The sequence below is a fragment of the Halyomorpha halys genome, unplaced genomic scaffold, assembly GCF_000696795.3.
Source record: "Halyomorpha halys isolate HHAL.00 unplaced genomic scaffold, Hhal_1.1 Scaffold1218.1, whole genome shotgun sequence".
In the NCBI taxonomy this organism is placed as follows: Eukaryota; Metazoa; Arthropoda; class Insecta; order Hemiptera; family Pentatomidae; genus Halyomorpha; species Halyomorpha halys.
The window spans coordinates 473,622-494,225 of NW_027106975.1; the positions used below are offsets into that span (position 1 = coordinate 473,622).

Below are 20,604 nucleotides of genomic sequence, written 5' to 3' on the forward strand. Positions count from 1 at the left end.
ACATTATATTCTTATATTAATAATTATATTATAATTATAAGCTTGTTATTGATTCTGCTGAGTCTTTAAGGGCCAATTCTCTTGTATGAGGAATTTTATTATTTTGCAACAACCACTGCTTCTATTCTGTACCCCCTTTTTTTAAAACATTTCTTTCTAAATTAGATAATGTGGATTAACTATTATCAGTATGTAAAATGTCAATATTATGGCTTCAATGATATTGAACATGGGAAATACTAAATTTAAAATAAAATCGTTCAAATATATTCAAGAGTTGCCTTGTTGAAAATAGTTTTTAGATAACTGGGGTGAAGGCAAAAGGTTTGGAAAGGGTAGTAAGTTGTAAAGTAAAAAAAAAATTATAAATTTTAATTATTTTATAATTTAAAAAATTGGCTTAGTAGGATTCAAGGTTTTTCTTTAATTCTTTGATTATACTACTGTATTATATTTTAAATTATTTAAATGCAAACGAGCAATGAATTGTTTTTATCATAATGACTATTTGAAAAAGTACAGACCGATAAGTTGTTTTACTGTAACCTTTGAATAAAAGAATTTATTATATGAAGGTTATAATAAAAACCAATTACTTAAATAATAAGAATTTGTATATAAGAGTTTAAAGTTATAAGTATTGGATTTTTCGTGTAACTTTGTTCGCAATAAACAACTCCATGTTCACCACATTCCAGGCATCCTTCCAAGAAAAATAGTTGGGGTCTATAATTAATCTAGTATTAAAATTCTATTCATAAAATTATGTATATATGGCAGCTGTGCTTTGATAGTGGTTCATCTGATTATAATAAAAAACATTTTTTTAAAAAGTTTTTATTTAACATTTTCAATAGACTGTATTCTATAGATTAGTAGACTGTGTGACCACCCAACAAGTGATAACAATTAAAGTCAAAAGTATATTATTTGAAAGCCACAGTTTTAAAAAATTTTGGCCAATTGAATTTTCGAAAAAATAATTATTTTCCAATAAAAGTAAGTGTTATTTTCTGCTAGAAAATGCCCGAGAATAAAAATGTTCCATGCAAGTAGTCATTGACTATTGCAGGTATACTCCACCGGAAGTTCAGTTTGTTCCACAAAAACCTTAAATTATCCACCATTTTTCTTCATCTTGAAGGTAAAGGCTGCCATTTTATTTAGTGGCATTTAAATGGTAAACCATACTCTTTTTACTCTGAGAGAAATGCATCATTCCATTAATCTGGGATGAATATTCTTTTACTGGCTCTAGTATTAGTAGAGAGACCTGGATTACTTTCAAAAATTACAAATATGCTATTATTAAAGAAAAGAAAATATATATCTACTAGTGTGCAGTTTGTTATCAGCAATAACACAGCTGTAAAACCTTAAGCAGCTTCGAAACACTTTCTTTTATAAAATTCCAAAAAATAATATTGAACATGTAATATAAAAATAATGTTGAAGGATAAAATTAACGCATCAACTCGAACACAATTTTTCAAAAGCAATTCTGTGGTAATATAATTTTACATTTAATCAAATGAAACGGAATTATAAACAAGAAATGTATTTATGGAAAGTATTATTTAACATTTGACCTAACATTTAAAACAAAACAAAGCTATGAATGAACTTTTGTTGATAATTGCAAATTAAAAAACCTATTAAAGAATTTTTGGTATTCTATCAACGATTTAATTGATTTTTCTGATTTGTACTTAAAAAGTTCTCGAAATGTAAGCACGATTGTGAAATGGCTTCTTAAATTCCTATATCAGGAACTAACTTATAATAATTTCTACTTCAATCTATGACAACTTGGAATGCATCTAAACAAACAACTTTTTGGATTTTTTTTCCTCGTACAAGACTGAAAAGACAGAAAACTGCACGTCGATTCCGAATATTACAGCACTTACTAGACAAAAGGTCTAAACTTCCAACCCATCAGAAAACGCTGCTCTACATAACTATAAGATCAATCTGGACATACGGAATTGAGCTTTGGGGCTCCACTAAACCATCGAATTCGTCTCGTATCCAATCCTTACAAAGTCCTAAAAATCCTTAATGTTCCATATGTAACTGATCAAGCCAGAACCAAATATCAATCTTTCCATTATAAACTCCTTAACCACTAGTCACCAACCTTGCTTCCTCTTCCATTCCTGATAATCCTCGGAAGAGCCTGTAAAGAAGATGGCCTCGAGACCTTATGAGACTTTCTAATGTAGAAATATTATTAGAGTGCTAACAATTTCTTTACACGCTCCCATCATATCATTATGATCTTACATCAAATTTACTAGATGTATTTTTATGTAATTTAAGTTATAAATATCAATAAATAAGTCAATAAAACTTGAATCTTATCATTTTCAAGCCATAGATTCAATAACCTTACATAAAAATTTATATTTCTTTATCTATAGAGAATACATTATATATCAGATATATGCAATGTTGGTTATATTCCATTCACATCTAGTTTAAATGCGCAAAGCTCTTGTGGGACTCCGCAGCTCCATACACTACTTCGGAGGTGTTTGATATGAAACTAAAAGTTCTTCTCCAAGATTCTTCCCAGAAAGTATGAGGTGTGAATACAAAAAAAAAGGTTCAAATACGGATTTCCTAATTTTGAAATGAAATAGATTTGAAGGGAACCGCCTTTGGCAAACAATGCTCTTCAGAAGCCGGCCTTGATGATAGCCAGTAGAGGGAACCAAGTGCCTCAGTCTGTGACAGGTGCCTCAGCTATGGTTTCGCAATCTGCCTTGCCAGAGATAACAGATTTGGTCTCCGCGCAACCAGCTTATCACTAACTATACTGGGGTAGTCTTAGACGGGGTAAGTCATCTTTAGAACATTTTTTAATAATTGTAAAATATTTATATTTAATACGAATACATCTCACAATTTTTGACATTTCAGAATACTCTAAAAATGTCAATGAATGATGTCCTTTTTTTATGTTTTTTTATTTTTTCTCTTTCAGTTTGAGATGGATTCTTTTAAATTTCAGACTTTAAACACTTTTTATTATAATAATTGTAAATTTTTTAAACCTAAAAGTTTAACTATTAAACTTAGTTCATATATTAAACTCTTAAGGCAGAATAAGAGGTTTGAAAAAAATCATAAAATAGTGGAGTAATAATTGTAATAATTTATAATAAAATGTTGTCACGTTAGTGAAGTATATAAAAAAAGGTAAATTCAGAAGTTTTACAAAAAAGTTCATTAATAACCATTAAAGACAAGAAGATTCTTATTTTTTCTCAAATTTCAAATATGTATGAATGTTCTTTTTTTATGTCCGTTACATACAGTCTGTTATAGACAGAAATTTACCTATTAGTTCACATATAGACATTGAAAATGATCTCTATTGATTTCAGCACAATGTATACAGCACTTAGTGGTGTATACATGAAGCCCAACAGAATTTTAGGGCTTACCGATAGGTTTTAATTCAGGCCTCAAAGTAGACGTACCTCAGCTCTACTTTGAAGAGATATATTAAATAACGAAATAAAATTTTTTTTTTAAGACTAAGGGTTGATTGTTGGTTAAATGTATTAATTATTGTTTCTTAGCAAGATGTAAATCTAGTGAGACAAACAATTTTTTAAAATATTATATAGTATTCATGTTATACAATAATCATTATGAAATAGTCTGATGAAAAAGGGTGGTCAGCGAGTTTGTCAGAAAGAAGGGTTTAGTGAAATGTCACTCCCACTCCCCTCCCCAAATAATATTGAAAATCCAAGAAATTTGAACTTTGAGAAACTACATCAATCCACAAAAATGAAGGTGTAGATATTACATCAAGAATTAATAAAACTGATTGGTTTATAAACTGTACCTTTTGATTCAATAATTTAGGACTTTATCAGACGAAGCTATGTTTGAATAGAAAAAAAAATGATTGCAAGGAAATTTGGTCAAAACTGATGGTGAAATTTGGATTTTGCTAACGTAGATTGCGGTGGACCGTGATGATGGTTCTCGTGGGATAATTTTGAGTGTATTTTGACGACCCCTATTAGAGAACATCCTTTGATCACGTGATCACGTGAGATTTCCAAACTTGTGGATGAACACGTAGAGATCACCTCATCTTGAAGTAGTTTTAATGCGAATAAGAACCAGTGACTTGTTACCTTGAGATACATCGCATCTGATCCAAAAGGATGTCACTCCTTCGGCGAGTCAAATGCTATTAGTTGGAGTATGTATTGAAATATTTGTATAATTACTGGGAAAGTACACGATTTATTACTATATATTTATATATTATTATATATTTACTTCGTCATACCTGAGTTCTTTGGTAGAAGACTTGGAGGTAGGCGAACAAGTGTATCAGGTCTAAAGTTAGATATTCAATTTCAAATAAAAAAGAGAGATTCATCCAAATTCAATATATCGGGAAACAAATGTTAGATTCAATATGTACAGAAATAAAACGAATTTATTTCCTTAGCAATGAAATGGTGATGAAAATGGCTTAGCATTTGCCAGTAAGAGAATTGTTTCTTGAATCGGATTTTTATTTATTTTATAACTCTCTTTAAAGACCTATAACAAGTTATTGCCATAACTTAGAAATTTACAATTACTTTTGATTATCAATAAATATATTGGAATTATAGTAACTAACAAAATATTTGTATGATTCTTAGTCAATTTGTTTGGCCACACAGTAAAGATGATGCGTTATTGAGTTTTAAGATTTTCGCATTTTACGCCACACCAAGTACCGTTGCATGATGTAATTTGCGGACAGTTTCCAAATGTATCTATCAAACCTTCTTTCGAGCATCTCCATTAACTTCTATTTCTATGATAATTTTCCTTTATAAACTTTTGGGTTCTTAGTGTACTTCAACTATTGCTGTCCTGTCCAGGAGAGGAGAGGCCCGCATTTCAGAGCAAGATTTGGATAATGATTCTATTAGTGCGAACTACAGATTCCCAGAAAGGACTCAATTTTATTTATTTATTTTATTTTTTTGTCAAAGTTGAAGTGGTTCAACCATTTCAAGATCACCAGGAATTTCTGTCATTCTTTCTAGTAGCAAAGATTAAGATGCTGCTCTTACATAATACTCGAGCGTTGTTTCCACCAAATACGAGATATTTCAAAATAGAAATATTAATTAATATTTATTACTAAATATTAATTTTAATTATTATGTTTGGTAAAACGAAAACAAAAATTAAAAAAATTGAGTTAACTTCAGGGCTTTTTCATTTTCAAAACTTAAAACACCCAAATTGATTAGTCTAGGTCAGTGGTTCGGTTACCAACAGAATCCAACTACTCAGCCGGTTATTGTAAAATGTGTGTGCTCACTGGAGAATAGTGACCCCTCTCAAGTAAAATATTTGAAAATTAGGTTGCCTAAGAAGGAAACACAAGAAAATATAATTAATAAATTGATTCTAAGATAATTCAATGCCAGATCCTACCGTAGCCCATCTAAGGCTCTCGCAGCCCCGGGAAATTTATTGGGGAAGTAAATTTTTATAATTCTAAGTAATAAAATAATATTTACTTATGTCAAGTTAGTTTCAAAAACACTGAAAATCTACTGCACTTAATGGAAACACTACTGGCAATAAATTTATTTCTCATCGATAAATAGATAGCTAGTTGTTTTATTCAACTAAATCTCGGTTTTTTAACTTCTTTTAACGAAATTTCTGGAATATATTAAATCAGTAATACAAACGAATTGTCATAATCATATTTCCTATTCATGTTAGAGTAAATTAATATTAACAGTTAGAGGCGGAAACAATCAGCTGTTTGACATTAAAAACTTTTCCATTTCCAAAAATTAACTATCCTCGCAAGAGATTCCATGCTTTCAAATCATGTATTAATCTATTTCGTTAATATATCAATAGTTGAATTAAACATTTTAATTAAAAAATAATCATATGGATTACTGTATTGGAAATCATTTAGCAGTTTATCCAAAAAGCGATGCACCTCTATCTCCGTTCCAGGAAGGCATTGCATAGCCTGCATTGGCGTCATTTCTTCCTGTTTCTTTGTCTTTCATGAATTGCAATGTCATCTATAAAAAATGTATTCGAACTTTTCCATTCCAAATAATTTGTCTTTTACGTTTTTTTTTTTGTCTATTCTCACCTAATGAAATCACTATACTTTTGGAGATTATCGCACTGCCAGATTTACGTATTACACTTATATGTAACCTGATCATTATTTTATTTAATTCGATTCTTTATTCTCTGTCATTAATATACTACTCCACTTTTAAATGAATTTTTCCCACCTAACATACAATTTGTTCTCGACAGTGAAAAATATCTTTCTTTCATCCTAATTCGAATGTGTATATGTACTGTTAGATAAAACTAAAGAGTTTGTTTGAACTCGCTAATCTCAAGAATTACTAGTCTGATTCAAAAAATTCCTTTTCTATTAGATAGAGCGTTTATTGAGGAAGGCTTTAGTATATAAAGCACCAAGCTACGACCCATAGGAACACACCAGAGATTCTAGTGAAAATGCAGCCGTAGGTATTTTTTCTAGATAATTTTCAGATTTGTATATATGTATATATATACTAGTACGTATATTCCAAATCTATCAAGTATGAAACCGATAGGTACATCTATATATATACGAGTATATATAGCGATATATAAATATCGCAGACATTTTTTCCTTTCTGTAAGTATAATAATATTCTATAAATATTGTCCACCTCTTTACTTTCAATCATCATTATTTAGGTCTTTAAAGAGAAACCATTCCAATTTTGACATTTATTTCTTTTGAAATTAGTTTGAAGACAAGAGACAAACAATTAATTTAGGCTAAATATAGATTTATTAAGAACTGCAATGACCATAAAGTTATACAACGAACCTAAAGTTGATTATGACAGAGATAATCAGGCTGATGGTATGTGTTTTAAGATACAGAATGAGATCTAATTGTCTTTTATTTTATGATTTTATTATTTACGCTCATGCCAATGACTCTTTTATTCAGTTATATTACCTAATCGGGAATGGGTAGCTCATTGGTAAGGCACTGTGCTACAAACTCCAAGAATCCGGCTGTGGCCGATAATTATTTTCTGTTTCTGTGTCATCGCTGTGGTGTCGGGAGCCCTTCGGAGTCCACCCACCCTCTTGAAGTAGGCACCCTTAATTGGCTAAAAATTTGGTGGTCAAGCGTGATTATGGCCTAATTAACCTCCTTGCACAACCGTTGGTGTGGTAACAGTACTTCCTTACAAAGTACTGCACTTTTACCCCTTATCCTTCATGAGTTCTAGTGTTCCACTTATCTTATCCTAATATTCTGTTCTACTTAAAATTTCCATTCTGCTATTTGTTACAAACACGCTTATAAGAATAATGTTGAAAACTATCTGAGTTTCTATTTCTGTTTATTGTTGTAATGACATGATGCAAGGAAGGATACTTTTTTGGTACGGAAGATAAAAAAATACTTTTTACGTACTTTTTTCTTTTTGAAAAAAAAACTTAAAAAAGATTAAACGTAAAAAAAACTTTTTTTAATGAAATAATAAGGTAATTATGAAAAAGATTTAAATGATCTGTGAACATTCAATAGATTGTTATTTGTAACCAGTAAATATGCTATAATTTATAAAATGACTTGATACAAACATGTGGAGAATCTACCCATTGATAGAACTCCAATAAAATTTCTAGAGGAGATCTCGGGGACGTCTTCTCTTTAGACGCCTAGAAGGATTATCAGGAAATGAACGAGAAGCCAGGTTAGAAACAAATGGGTTTGGGTGCTTAGGAAGTTTATCATGGAAGGATTGGTATCTGGTTCTGGCCAAATCAGCAACATATGGAAAATTGAGGTCCTGAAGGATGACTTGATTTGTGACAAAGTAAGGAAAAATTGAGGATTTTACAAAGTATTTTGGACTGTAAGCATTGGATACGAGAGGAATTCGATAGTTTAGTGGAGCCCCAAAGTTCAACTCCGTATGTCCAGATAGGCCTTATTATAGTCATGTAGATCAGTCTTTTGTAATGGATTGGGAGTTTGGACCGTTTGTCTGGTAAATGTTGTAATAGTCGGAATCGACGAGCAGTTTCCTGTCTTTTCAGTCTTGTATGAGGATTCCATGTCAGTCGTTTGTCAATAGTTTAATATTAGAATTCAATTAGGGTATAGTTTTTCAAATATGTTTTGTTATTTGTAGAACTGCGCCTAAACAAGTCGTTTTTCCACTCTGATTTTTACTTTTAGAGGTGACAATGTCTCGTAACTTTGAAGACAATTGATTTAACAAACATTAATGCAGATGGAGAATTATTGCCAATTGCCAGAAAATTTAGTTTATTTATTCGCTTAAATTATTATTGTGTCAAAGGCTGGATTTAAAGTTTGTATACTTCTAAGCTCAAGAGTTTTTGCTGTCTCCTTTTGATAACATGGGAGATCTGGAGGTCGATTAGACCTTTTTTTCTCAAGAAAATAATCTTTTTAATACTTCACATAACTTACGACTTTATTAGAATTTTCTTAACTCAAAATAAACATTTTGTTTGTTAATTAAGAAAATTGTTGAGCCTATTAGGTAAGTCTGTTCCTAATTGCATACATAAATAACGAATTTCTATCCCATGATTTTGATGAGCCCACGAAGGGTTTAAGTGCAAGCACTGGTGAATAAGTGTTACTTTGAGGACAGCTTCTTCTTCTCTATTTCCAAATTACTCCATCTTAAGCAACTAAATTAAACATAGTTAAACATAAAAAGATATGCTATTGTAAAAATAAAATTAGTTTAAAAATACCTATGTACAGATTAATATTTTTAAGAGTTAAATATTGTGAAATAGATCAACTTTACAATGCCTGTTACCAAAAATCAATTTCTTTTATTAATAGCTATTTCATGTTTACATGGGTTTATTGGAGTGATAAGTTAATTTCACACCGGCTATTGCAGTAAGGTGGAAATGAACAATTAATTAAAAAATATGTTAGTTCGAAACCTTTTTTTATTTAATTAGTTATTAAATGTTGTTTCTATTAAGAATATATAAAATTAGCCTATTTCCTTCATCTTAAGTTACAGTTAGGTACCAAATAAATAAAACTAAAAATTTTTTATCATCGTTTAGAGGGAAGTATTTAATTCTTACAAATGTTGTATCTGTAAAAATAATTTTCAAACCAAGAATAAAACAATAACTGTGAATTATTTAGAAATTGACTAATATTTGTAGTTAGTTCAACTTCTTGAGTATAGTAACTATGGAAATACGAATACTTTAAAAAAAAAGCCTAAAAGCCAAATTTTAAAAAATTAAAAAAAGTGATATTTTCTTAATAATTTAAAGCCATCACCCATACCTTAACTTATGTAAAAATATCTTTGCTTATAACACCTTAAGAGACCATTGATTTTAATCACTTACTAGAGATATGCACTGAATACAGAAAAAAAATCTAGCTGCTTGATTTTTTCAAAATTAAATGAAGGTGCTGTGAATGGAAATATATGATCTGGATTATCTCTCTGATCTGGAAATATATGTCATTAACGCTGATTCTTTTTTGATATCACTATAGTTAAACCTAATTAGCTTTATCCTTTTTTTTTTTTAACTTAACATAAAAATATAGTTGTGTCCTTTCGAATAACCTTATATACTTAAAAAAAAATATGCAAGGTATAGGAAGAAACGTGGAAGACCTCTTCTTTTTATACTTACCTACCTACCTAGAATACTTATCTAATTACCTAGAAGTGTAGATAGAAGAGGCAAAACCTTAGCAGTCCTCACGCAACGCAAATGGTATAGAATTAGACATTTGTTATTAACCCATGCTCACTTTTTTCAAAAGAATTACAGCCAGGTAGTCAATGTTGCAAAAAATACTTAAATAATAGGCCACATTTTTGAAGAATACCCTTTCTACCGCAGAAAGGTAAGTTAGAAAGGAATACCAAACAGTATCTAGATTAGGTAAGTCTGTTCCCAATTGCATACATAAATAACGAATTTCTATCCCATGATTTTGATGAGCCCACGAAGGGTTTAAGTGCAAGCACTGGTGAATAAACTACCTTTGGGAATGATGGGAATAGGATTTACACAGTGATTTATGTAAAATTTGTCATTACCACAAAATATAACGATACTATTACGATAACCTTCATTCAAATATATGAGCCATTATTTTTTTATATGTACAATCTTACTATTTAATATTTTTTTCCTTTAACATATTTTTTAAATTTTTATTAGAAGCTAATAGTTTTATATTTATATAATCAAAAATGGCTCTGATTAACAAAATGTTTTGAGGCATTATAGAAAACCAAACATAAAATCAACCTTGTGTCCAGATGAAAGTTTTGGCACCAAGAGCATAAAAAAGATAAGGAAATTCCAAAGTGGTACAAACATATTAAGAAGATGAGAACAGAGATATGTTGAACAAGTGACGGAAACAACAGGGAAATCGGAGGACATTTTATTTGTTAATTATCTTAAATGAATGCCATTTAACATGCTTTCACTCTCGTATCTTCACCTCCGTTTTCCTATGATTATTTTAATGAAAACTATAATTACTAGTCAAAATTGGTGAGTCTGCCAAGTATACGTCGGGGGAATACAAAATGGCGGCTTTTTAAGACTTTAAAAATAATTAATTTATGATTCGGAGTTCTATATCTTTAAAACTACCAACAACAATAGAAAATCTAAGAGAACATCATTTAAAGTAAAGTAAATTTTCTAAACTTTAAGCCCTAATAGAGGGCTTATTTACGTTTATATTTTATTACGTTTATATTTATTTACGTTCAATAGTTCTGGAGATATAACTTTTTAAAAAGCTATATTTCACTGAAATGTTGTACATAATGTACTGAAAGATCAGTAGTTAGTGAATTTATTTTGAAAAATCAATATCTCAAAAACCATGTGACGTAGAGATGTCTGTTAGCACTCAAATTAAATAATTTTTTTAATGGGCTATGAAGTAGTTTAATACGTTTATCGTCGTAGGAGTTGTAGTTTTCATGACAATTGCTAAAATAAATTTACTTACAGTTGACCGGACAAATTTTCATTTGGCAAATTTATATTCATATGTGAATATCATAAAAACTACTACCCCTACGACGATAAGTGTCATAAACTTTGTAGTAAGTTGAATTTCCTATATATTGACATATGTGCGTCTTATGGATCTGATGTAATATTTTTCAAAAACCAAACATTTTATTAACAGTTTGTGTCATAAAAACTACTATTCCTATAAAGATAAACATTATAAACTATTTTATAGTAAATTTAACTAGCTTTAATTTGAGTGCTAATTGACATCTATACGTCACATAGTTCCTGAGATATAGGTTTCTTAAAATAAATTACCTAACTACTAATCTTTCAGTAGATTTTTGAGAAATGTTGCTTTTTAAAAAGATATATCTCAAGAACCATTGGGCGTGAATAGCTCTATTAGGGCTGATATTTCAACAAATTTACTCTCCTTTAAATAATGTTATTTTAGATTTTCTAGTGTTGTTTGTAGTTTTTAAGATATAGAGCTCTGAATGAAAAATGAATGTTTTTTAAGGTTTTGAAACAGCCGCCATTTTATATTCCCCCTACCTATACTTGGCAGACTCATGAATTTTGACTATTAATTATAGCTAGTTTTCAATTAAGTAATCAAAAATTGGGGTGAAATAACTGCCTTTTTTTCTTCCCGTCTCTTGTACTATAGTGCTCGCATTGGCCTTTTAATTCTCTTAATTTTAATAAAACTCCTGATATATTTTCCAATTCCGGCTAATTACTGTACCTAGATAGGTGTAATCCAACGAGATTTCATTGCAAAAATTTTCAACCTCCTATTGATCCGATGTGCATTATTTTGCTTCTTCCAAAGTTAAGTATCATTCACTTTCTCACCAGCTCAGCCCCCCACTGGGGGATAATAAAGATAAAGATAAATTCGCTCATTTATCTTTGACATTAGTATTTCTTTTCTTTTATATTAATTTGTATTTCCACCTCTCTTTTCAATCAGGGAACGATTTTCCCATCAGGACATTCTGAAAGAGGTACTGTAGAATTTTCATCAATTGAGGTCTCTCATGTGTCAGGCCTCATGATCTACCAGCTGTCTTATTATTCTTTAGTTTTTTTACTTCCTTTTTCTAAATTACTGCGTCAAATTTTTTTAGACGAGTTTCGATTCTTCTGAATGATTCTTCAGTAATCGTCCAGAGCATTGCTTCCTTGGTGGGTTACTATGGCTGAGGATAAATCTTTCCCAATTGTCTCGAGGGAACAGGACCCGTAGGAGAGTATGAAATCATCAGAAACAAACCTGCCTCCAAAAAAAACTAATGGATTCATTTAAAAAAATGCAACTTATTACCTCGGTGATCATAAAATTTAAATAGATTATTTAAAAAAAGAGGTGAAAATATAGTTAAAAAGCAATGAAACAAAATTAGGGATGACTGAAGTTAACAGGTTTTTTAATGAAACAAAAGTTGTTATGTGGTTTCGAAGTCATAGTGAACGTGAGAAATATTTCTTTTTTATTCCTAAATGTTCCATTATCGTAATTAACCAAAAATGGTTTTTGGATAACAGTAAACGATTATGTAATGAGTAAAATTCCTGAATCACATCGAAACGTAGTATATAGTGTAGAGCGTCACAATTAATAAGTAAAATTAAACCATAAAATTACGTTGAATTATTAAGACAGCTAAAAGTGTGGTCTAATATAAACTGATAAGGTCAAGAGGTTTTTTCTTTTTGTAAAAAGTTAAGATAACCAATAAATTAGTATCACCCAACAATAACAATACAATACTGCAAATTATAAAGAAAATCTAATAATTATCTTTAGTAATCAGTTGTGGAGAGAAAGGTATTTCATTTGCAATAAAAACAAAATCTGCGATGATTGCATTCATTTTCCATCATATTTTATCAATTTAGTTCATCGGAATTAATTTTGTAGTTGCTTGTCACATGAATTAGTATTTAAAATATATTTTTGATACCACTATCGTATGTTGTGTTATGTCACTGTCATGTCTTGTTTCCATTATGCTTGCATTCTCTAGTTCTCAACAGTCGGCCTCATCTATTCCCCTCTCCTTGTCACTCTCAACTTCATTTTATTATGTTAATTTACCATTTATTTATGGCCTCCTAATCTCTATATTATAGTTACAATTATTAAAGCTTTAATCATAAATTTTCTATTTATATGTCTTAGAAATGGTTTCGGGGTAGGCTATACAATAAGGTATAAACAACTGACGGTTAGACACAAGGATTTATTACATATATCGTTCCCATAGAAAGTGGCAGAAGTAAAGCCCAGACTACTGTGGCATACTATTCATAATTTCGGATTAGGGACAATTTATTATCTGTTACTAAAAGTGAAAATTTTCTTTTTGCTGAAAAATATTTCTTTTGTATAGGAAATTCGTCATATCTATTAAAAGGTCGTGGTCCTGTTCTGTCCAGGTGTGAACTTCCTAATTTTAAGATTTTGTGGAAGGACATTCCTGTGCATAAGTTGAAAAAAAAAAAAGTTCTTCATGCTATAGTTCAACATACTTTTGTAAGCAAAAAATGGTGATCATCATTTTCCGAACAAAGATAACGATATTACGACGAACATGAATCATCGCAAAGTACTGTCGTCATGGTCCTGTACTTTGTTTCTCGAAATTTTTTGGTCAGAGCTGTAATTCACTGGGTTTACTTCCCCATAAAAGTGTTAACACTTTTTTTTAACGGTTTTGCTTTTTCGCGAACGTGTAAGTAAGAGGTATAAGAATAACCTCTCCATTCAACGAATCTAGAGCGTTTAGATAGCGCAGGCGTGATGTGGGGTCAAACTGTATCAAGCTCCTGACTTTATTGTTAAAGTGAGTAATACTTCCTTATTGCTTATCGATAGTCGTGCCAAATTTGAAATCTGTTAGATTCGACCAGGTTCCATAGATGATTGGAAAAGTACAGTTTCTTCTTAGTATTAAAATCTAGCTCTATTTAAGATATTTTCATAGGAGATACGAGAACAATTGATGGGAACAATGTTTAGGATCTCGCGAAATCCGCAGTGGTTGATGTAATCAGTTTGCTAATAGCTATTCCCATTTAGTCACAATAACACGTTTAAAAAAATGAATCATTAATATTATGGTACGGTCTGCCATTTTGATATTTCTGAGGGTTAATCATTCAAAATTTAACTTTTTGCTATTTTCCCGTCGGATGCTGACTAAAGTTTACCAATTTTCAACTTTATACCTCAACCGGAAATAGGTTAGTATTTTTATAGATTAGTGAAAAAGTAATTAGCTCCTTGTCAGAGAGGGAGCGAGTTGCATTTGAAGTTAGGTTGTTACTATCAACTCTAAATTTGATGCTCTACAACTTTTATTCGGAAGATTTTAAATTTATAATAGCCGTTTCTATCGATGTTTTTAAAGCACCATATTTAATTTCTTGGCAAAGATAGTTGATTCCGACTGTATTTCTAGATCGGATTTATAATGAAGACATATATTCGATGCATAATTTAACGTTCTTGATAGAATAAAGGTTTTTCAGAGGATGCGCCGTTTACAATATAAAGGCCAGAAAATGAAAAAAAAGGCCAAAACTTTGGGAGTTTCTCCATTCTCCAACCATGGTCTACAATTTGGAACCTGGTCATCTTAAGATATAAACCGTTTTCAGCTTTTCAGTCCTAAGATCCCATATACGGACTCTTAAAGGTCTAAATTAATAACTAAAAATTAATGTAGTAAAATAATGTCCATATTTTATAACCAATATTTTAAGTGAAAAGTTTGTTTGGAGTTTTTAATACAGTAATACAGCCCAGGTGTAAGTTTATTCATACTGATCTGCGAAATTTAAAGCAATTTGATATAAAACCATATATCACTAGGAAGAAATTAACGAATATTAATCAATATTATTATTTAAATAGAAAAATAAAATTTCGTATAATCTGCCTTAAATAATGGTGGATTCGTATAAGCTGGTTTCAACCGTATATTTAATTTTGGTTTTCTCTTTTTCCTTCATTCTTATCCTTCCATAATCGTAAGCAAATACAACTCATATTACCGAATTAGTATTATTATTAATTCCGAAATTAATTTTAATTAATTCATTAAATTTGTGTTTTTTTGTATCCTGAACGAAATGTATACGATTCCTAAATTGTATTTAATGTGCTTATCACCACTTTTATTTAGATGATTTTCAGTTATGATGGAATCATTTTCGTCTTTTATGTTTATTCATTTCTCATCTCTGTCTGAATACATGTACTATACTTTATTGAATTTTGGCTTTGAACTTTTTTTATGTTAACTTCCGAGAGGTAACTTCATTGTACTATGTAAGTGATACTGACTTTGACAAAAAAAAAGACTCGAACACCTGTATTATAAAAAAAATTCCGTGCTCACCTTTACATTTCGATTTCAATAGCCATTTAATTCTATCACGTTTTAAACCATCTTTACAAATCACATTTGGTATCTCTACAAGAAAACACTGTAGCTGTGTATTGTAAAACAAACAAATAAATTTAAAATCAGCTCGTTATTTATCTCGTTCAAGTAGGCTCTCGGTGAGTATTTTGTTATTAAGAGGTAAGCATGAAAGGACATATACTACTTCAGACGTTATCAGAAAATGTTAGCTATCATCCGATTAGCCACTGAGAATCTGATGAATGCTACCTTATCTTAACACAATTATTTAAGAAAGTTTCAAACCTAATCCAGCTTCTTTTACGATAACAACTTATACAATATTAGATAAAAACTTTTATATAAGTCTTTTATTGAAAAGAAACAAGGATCAAAGTAGAAGATGAAGATGATTTACGTAGAAGGAATTTTTTTTAAAAATAAATCTTTCGGCCAAACATTGAAGAATGAGACTGGGAGTAAAGATCCAATCGCTAGATGGATTTTCGGATGATTATTGAATGGCTTGCACAGAAGAGAAATGTCATTATTATTATTAATTACATTTAAAGAAAAAGTTGTAAAATAGAATGATCTTTTTAATGAACAGTGTGTGTACTTTCCTTCATAGTATAATGAATAACATATTACATTCATTCATTAAATATATTATTCATTTCTTACGTCGAGTAAGTATTTAATAAAAACCACAGTACAGCATGCAATTAAAACAGAGACTATATGTATAAGGTCTGATGTCTATCAGCGGAAAAAAACATCTTTTTATCGATATGCAATTAAAATTAATTATATAAGTCAACAAAAAAATATCCTTTTTTTGTGTTTATATGTTAACAATTAAATTTGGAATCTATGCATTACATGTTTAGTTTCGTAAAAATTTAATTTCCATATTTAAGAGAATCATTGAGCCTAAACATGTTCATAAATAGAATTAAGTGAAAGCTAGTTAATTTTACTTGAACTTATGAAGAGCTGTCTGTTTGTTAGAAAGTAATGGGCGTACTCAACTCATTTCAATATGACAAGCTATCCTGTATTTTGTAATTAACAATTAAATAAAAGTAGGAAGATCCAAAATAACTTTGGGGTTTCTTTTACGTGAGGCAATGGTCCCAACGCAATTTGAATCTTGTGGCCCCTCACCGAGAATACCATCGCCATGTTTATAATATGAAATTAACAGGAAGTAATGAGTGCTGCCAACCTAAATTATGAAAGTCCGTTGTGTTAATTTGGGATGCGTTTAGAAACTATTTTCAAACATCACATAACAATGCTAATCGAGGTAGTGTCAAGACAGTCGTTAGTGTATAGGCACAGTGTTCATACACTGATAGGAGTGTTTGTGATTGAGTTTTATTTTAAGGTCCGGAGAATCGCGGTAGGTTCTTCCTGGTTTATAAAAAAAAAAAACAGCCACTAACATCGTGAACTACAGGAGGAGTCGATAGATAATTTCATCAAAAAAACGATTAACGAAATTCCACTCCCAGTTAAATTCCAAGCAGTTAAAGGTGCAGTGACTTACAACTTAAGCGAAGACTGGAGTTCCGGCTGATGCAAGACACCCCAGTCTAAACTTTATATTAATTTATTATTATTTCTTCTCCCAATCGCGAATTCTAAACTGAGGTGATAGACATGGTCCAACAACCACCAGATATAAAAATGTTCGTATAATCCTCGATGTGTCCAAGAGAACCGTTGAGGTTCTCCGAGCTCGTCAAGTGGTCATTCTATCCCATCCGTTCCTGCAAACGATGATTTCGGGATTAGTCCATTAGTCGACATTATAATCGGCGTTACCACTGCGCATTAGTCCATATTTTAATAGTTCAACCGCCAATTCCTGATGTTTTCGGAGCTTCTCATCCACATTTAAGCTAAGGTTGTAATTAAGAATTGGTTTATCAGTATTCTTAGATTTCTTTTGTTTCCCTCTATTATTATTTTCCCTTTCTTATTTTTAAATTAATATTTTAGTATAATTAAATTATTTATTTGATTAATTCTATATGCATCATTTGTTATTTCTTCATTCATTCTTGGATTACATAACTATTATTATTTTTATTTATTTATTTTTTATCATAATTGATTTTCATTGTCTACAATTGTTCAATGGTTTAATGGAATGGTAAATAGTTAGGGGATCCTTTTACACATGAATATATACTCGTTATGAACTGTTGAAAAAAAAAAAGCAAGCTGTAATAATAACATTATAAGCCCCACCAGGCTGATCTTGTAATAAAAAAATGATAATAATAATGTCAGAAATAGTTTAATTTTAGAGGAAAAAATAAGAATGTACCTTATAAAAATATTAGACGAAATCGTTTCTAATTGAAGAATAAAATTAAAATCTCCGGAAAGGAAAGTAAAACTACTTTAAACAATTTTTTCTCTTGAACCACTGGACCTATATAAATTTATTCTTAACTTCTAAGATAAATTAACTCGGGCAATGTCTAAAACTTGCACAAGTTGTGAATATGCTTAGAATAATTTGAAATTAATTACCTAATGTTTCTTTCAGGTGAACATGAAGACAAAAAAAAATCGCATTAAGTTGGTACCACCAGATGGAGGATGGGGATGGCTTATCGTTTTAGGATCAAGTTTAATAAACGTAAGTAATATTTTGAAGCTCATTTATTATTAGAGAATTCTAATTATTACCTATTGGAAGTGTTTTTTTAAGAACTATATAACATTAAATAAATATAGTAAAAAACCTGCTTTAAAAGTAAAAAAAAAAAAAGCATCAGGTGAAGCTGAAGAACGTGTTTTTTATAATTTGTATCTTTTATTTATTATACAAATATAGATATATACAAACACATAGTCTTTTGGCATCTTAAGATCTTTCCTGAGACGACCTGAAACAGTTCGATCAGTTGAATAAGGAAAGTTCACTCTACTGGTGTTAGAGATGGTGGTGGATTTACACCAGCTTCTGGGAATCTCAGACCTCTTACCTCGAGGTGTTCACGGCTAAGGGTACAGTGCCTAGCTACTTGCCAGAATTAGATGGATATTACTGATGTGTGGGTTGACCTATGCATTTAACCGATCAAAGAATTTGATGTTACGGCCGCCTAAGTACTCCGGACACATGGCAAACATAAGTTTTTAATAGTTGGCAGCGTCTGTTTCCTTTTACAAGGATAATGTCAGAAAAAACCTGTAAAGAAAAAGAGTTCTGATACTTTTCAAACTGGATGAGTGTTGTCCTGCAGAGTTGCCACAATACGGTACACCATAGAGCAGCATAGGCCTAATGATGACCGAAATACGGTACACTATAGAGTAGCATAGGCCTAATGATGACCGCAATACGGTACACCATAGAGCAGCATAGGCCTAATGATGACCGCAATACGGTACACCATAGAGCAGCATAGGCCTAATGATGACCGCAATACGGTACACCATAGAGCAGCATAGGCCTAATGATGACCGCAATACGGTACACCATAGAGCAGCATAGGCCTAATGATCACCTAGATTTGTATTATTAGTCGAAGCGATATAATAGTACAGGAATCCGACGCATGAAACCCAGCTCATAAAGCATACTTCTACAAATAATTTTAAAAATTACTTTCTTCGCACCTAACACTGAAACACCTTTCGTATGATCATAAAAGTTTCACTATTTAGCTAATTAATAGTAAGGAAGGAATTATATTTATTTAATTTTTCGTCTGTAACTATTAGAAGGTGCATCGTAGCAAAAAATTTGAGATAAAGCATATTTAAGAAAAATAAATTTTGCGTCAAATGAGTTCCATATTTTAGTAATTTTGATAAGTGGTATGTCCTTAACCGTAAATAGTCATAAAACAGAAAACGACAATTTTTGCCAGAAGGAACAAAATGAGTTCACAAAACACGGGAACGCATATATGCTAGTTCTAAGGAAATTACTAAGCCTTAGTTTGATTAATTTGAAAAATTATAGAATAGAATTAATTTGCGAAATTAACGAAGTATAAAATTTTATATCTTTTATTATTATATAGCATATAAATCCAAAACAGTGAATCCTAGAAAAAAAGTTTCAGTGAAACAAATTAAAGACCATTAAATTTTGCCTCAGATGAGCACCATAACTTAATTATACGGTCAATTAATGCAACCAGTTGAATTTGATAGTGGCATTGCACTTGAGGCCAGCCAGCTATTGGAGGCAAAGGGAACTGCTGTAGCTGGTGATTTACCATAATACATATTACTTCATCGAATTACACTTATTCCAGTCTGTTGTTCTTTAATTTGCTATGCCCTAACTTTTTCATTACGGCATACCGTTTAGGAGCTACAGTTAAAAACAAATAACTGATTAAATTAATTAGCTAATTATCAACTTTAGTTTTAGGACGGCCAGAAATTCGTTTATTTGTTAAGAGTATTAAACAATAATTTTTAAAATTATTTGTCAGATGAAAGTTTTATGGAATTGGTTTTATTCATCGGGCTTCTGTACTACTATGGGTCTTCAAAAGGGTTTTTCATTGACGTGACTGAAGAAGAGATACTTGTCCAGTACAACACCAAAGTAAAGAGTGGAGTTGGATATTCTACGGTCTACACACAACAGCTAAAATCCTGAATAGTGTTTCTTCGAAATGATTACTTAAGGAGGAGTATTATTGTTGAGATGTTTACTAATATTGTTTAGATGTATCCAAGTATGTTTACTTTTTTAAACTGTTTGTCTGAAATGGTTTGACTTTGATTTTTTTTCCCTTAGTTTTCAACAAGAGCCATTGAGCCATCATTTGGATTGCTTTTTGGTGATCTTCTAAAGCAGCTTGGAGTCGAGACAACGGGTGCATCTCTGGTCATATCTACACTGGGTGGAATCGTCAACTTTTCAGGTACCGGTTGAGCTTTTTATTTTTTGCTATTTACATCTATACATTATAATACATTTAGTAAATTTGATCAGATATTGAGCTTAAATTCATAATTCTTTGCATTTCTAACTCTTTGTTTCTCATTAATCTGGATGTCCACAGGATGAGTAATGTAACTTAGA

At 30.8% G+C, this 20,604-nt stretch overlaps 1 protein-coding gene across 3 annotated transcripts in view; it reads left to right on the plus strand.

Annotated features, from left to right (window-relative positions):
- Positions 1 to 2,701: 2,701 nt before the first annotated feature.
- The window catches only part of LOC106688846 (monocarboxylate transporter 12), a 30,104-nt gene continuing 12,201 nt past the window's right edge, over positions 2,702 to 20,604 (plus strand). For 2 of the 3 annotated variants that reach the window (XM_014433517.2, XM_014433518.3), the window contains exons 1-3: positions 4,199 to 4,228; positions 18,097 to 18,189; positions 20,317 to 20,443. In XM_014433517.2, coding sequence (XP_014289003.1) covers positions 4,214 to 4,228; positions 18,097 to 18,189; positions 20,317 to 20,443 — 235 coding nt within the window. In that variant the 5' untranslated portion in view covers positions 4,199 to 4,213. Of the gene's footprint in view, positions 2,842 to 4,198; positions 4,229 to 18,096; positions 18,190 to 20,316; positions 20,444 to 20,604 lie in introns of those variants that run through there. The other variant, XM_014433519.2, reaches the window with a different exon arrangement.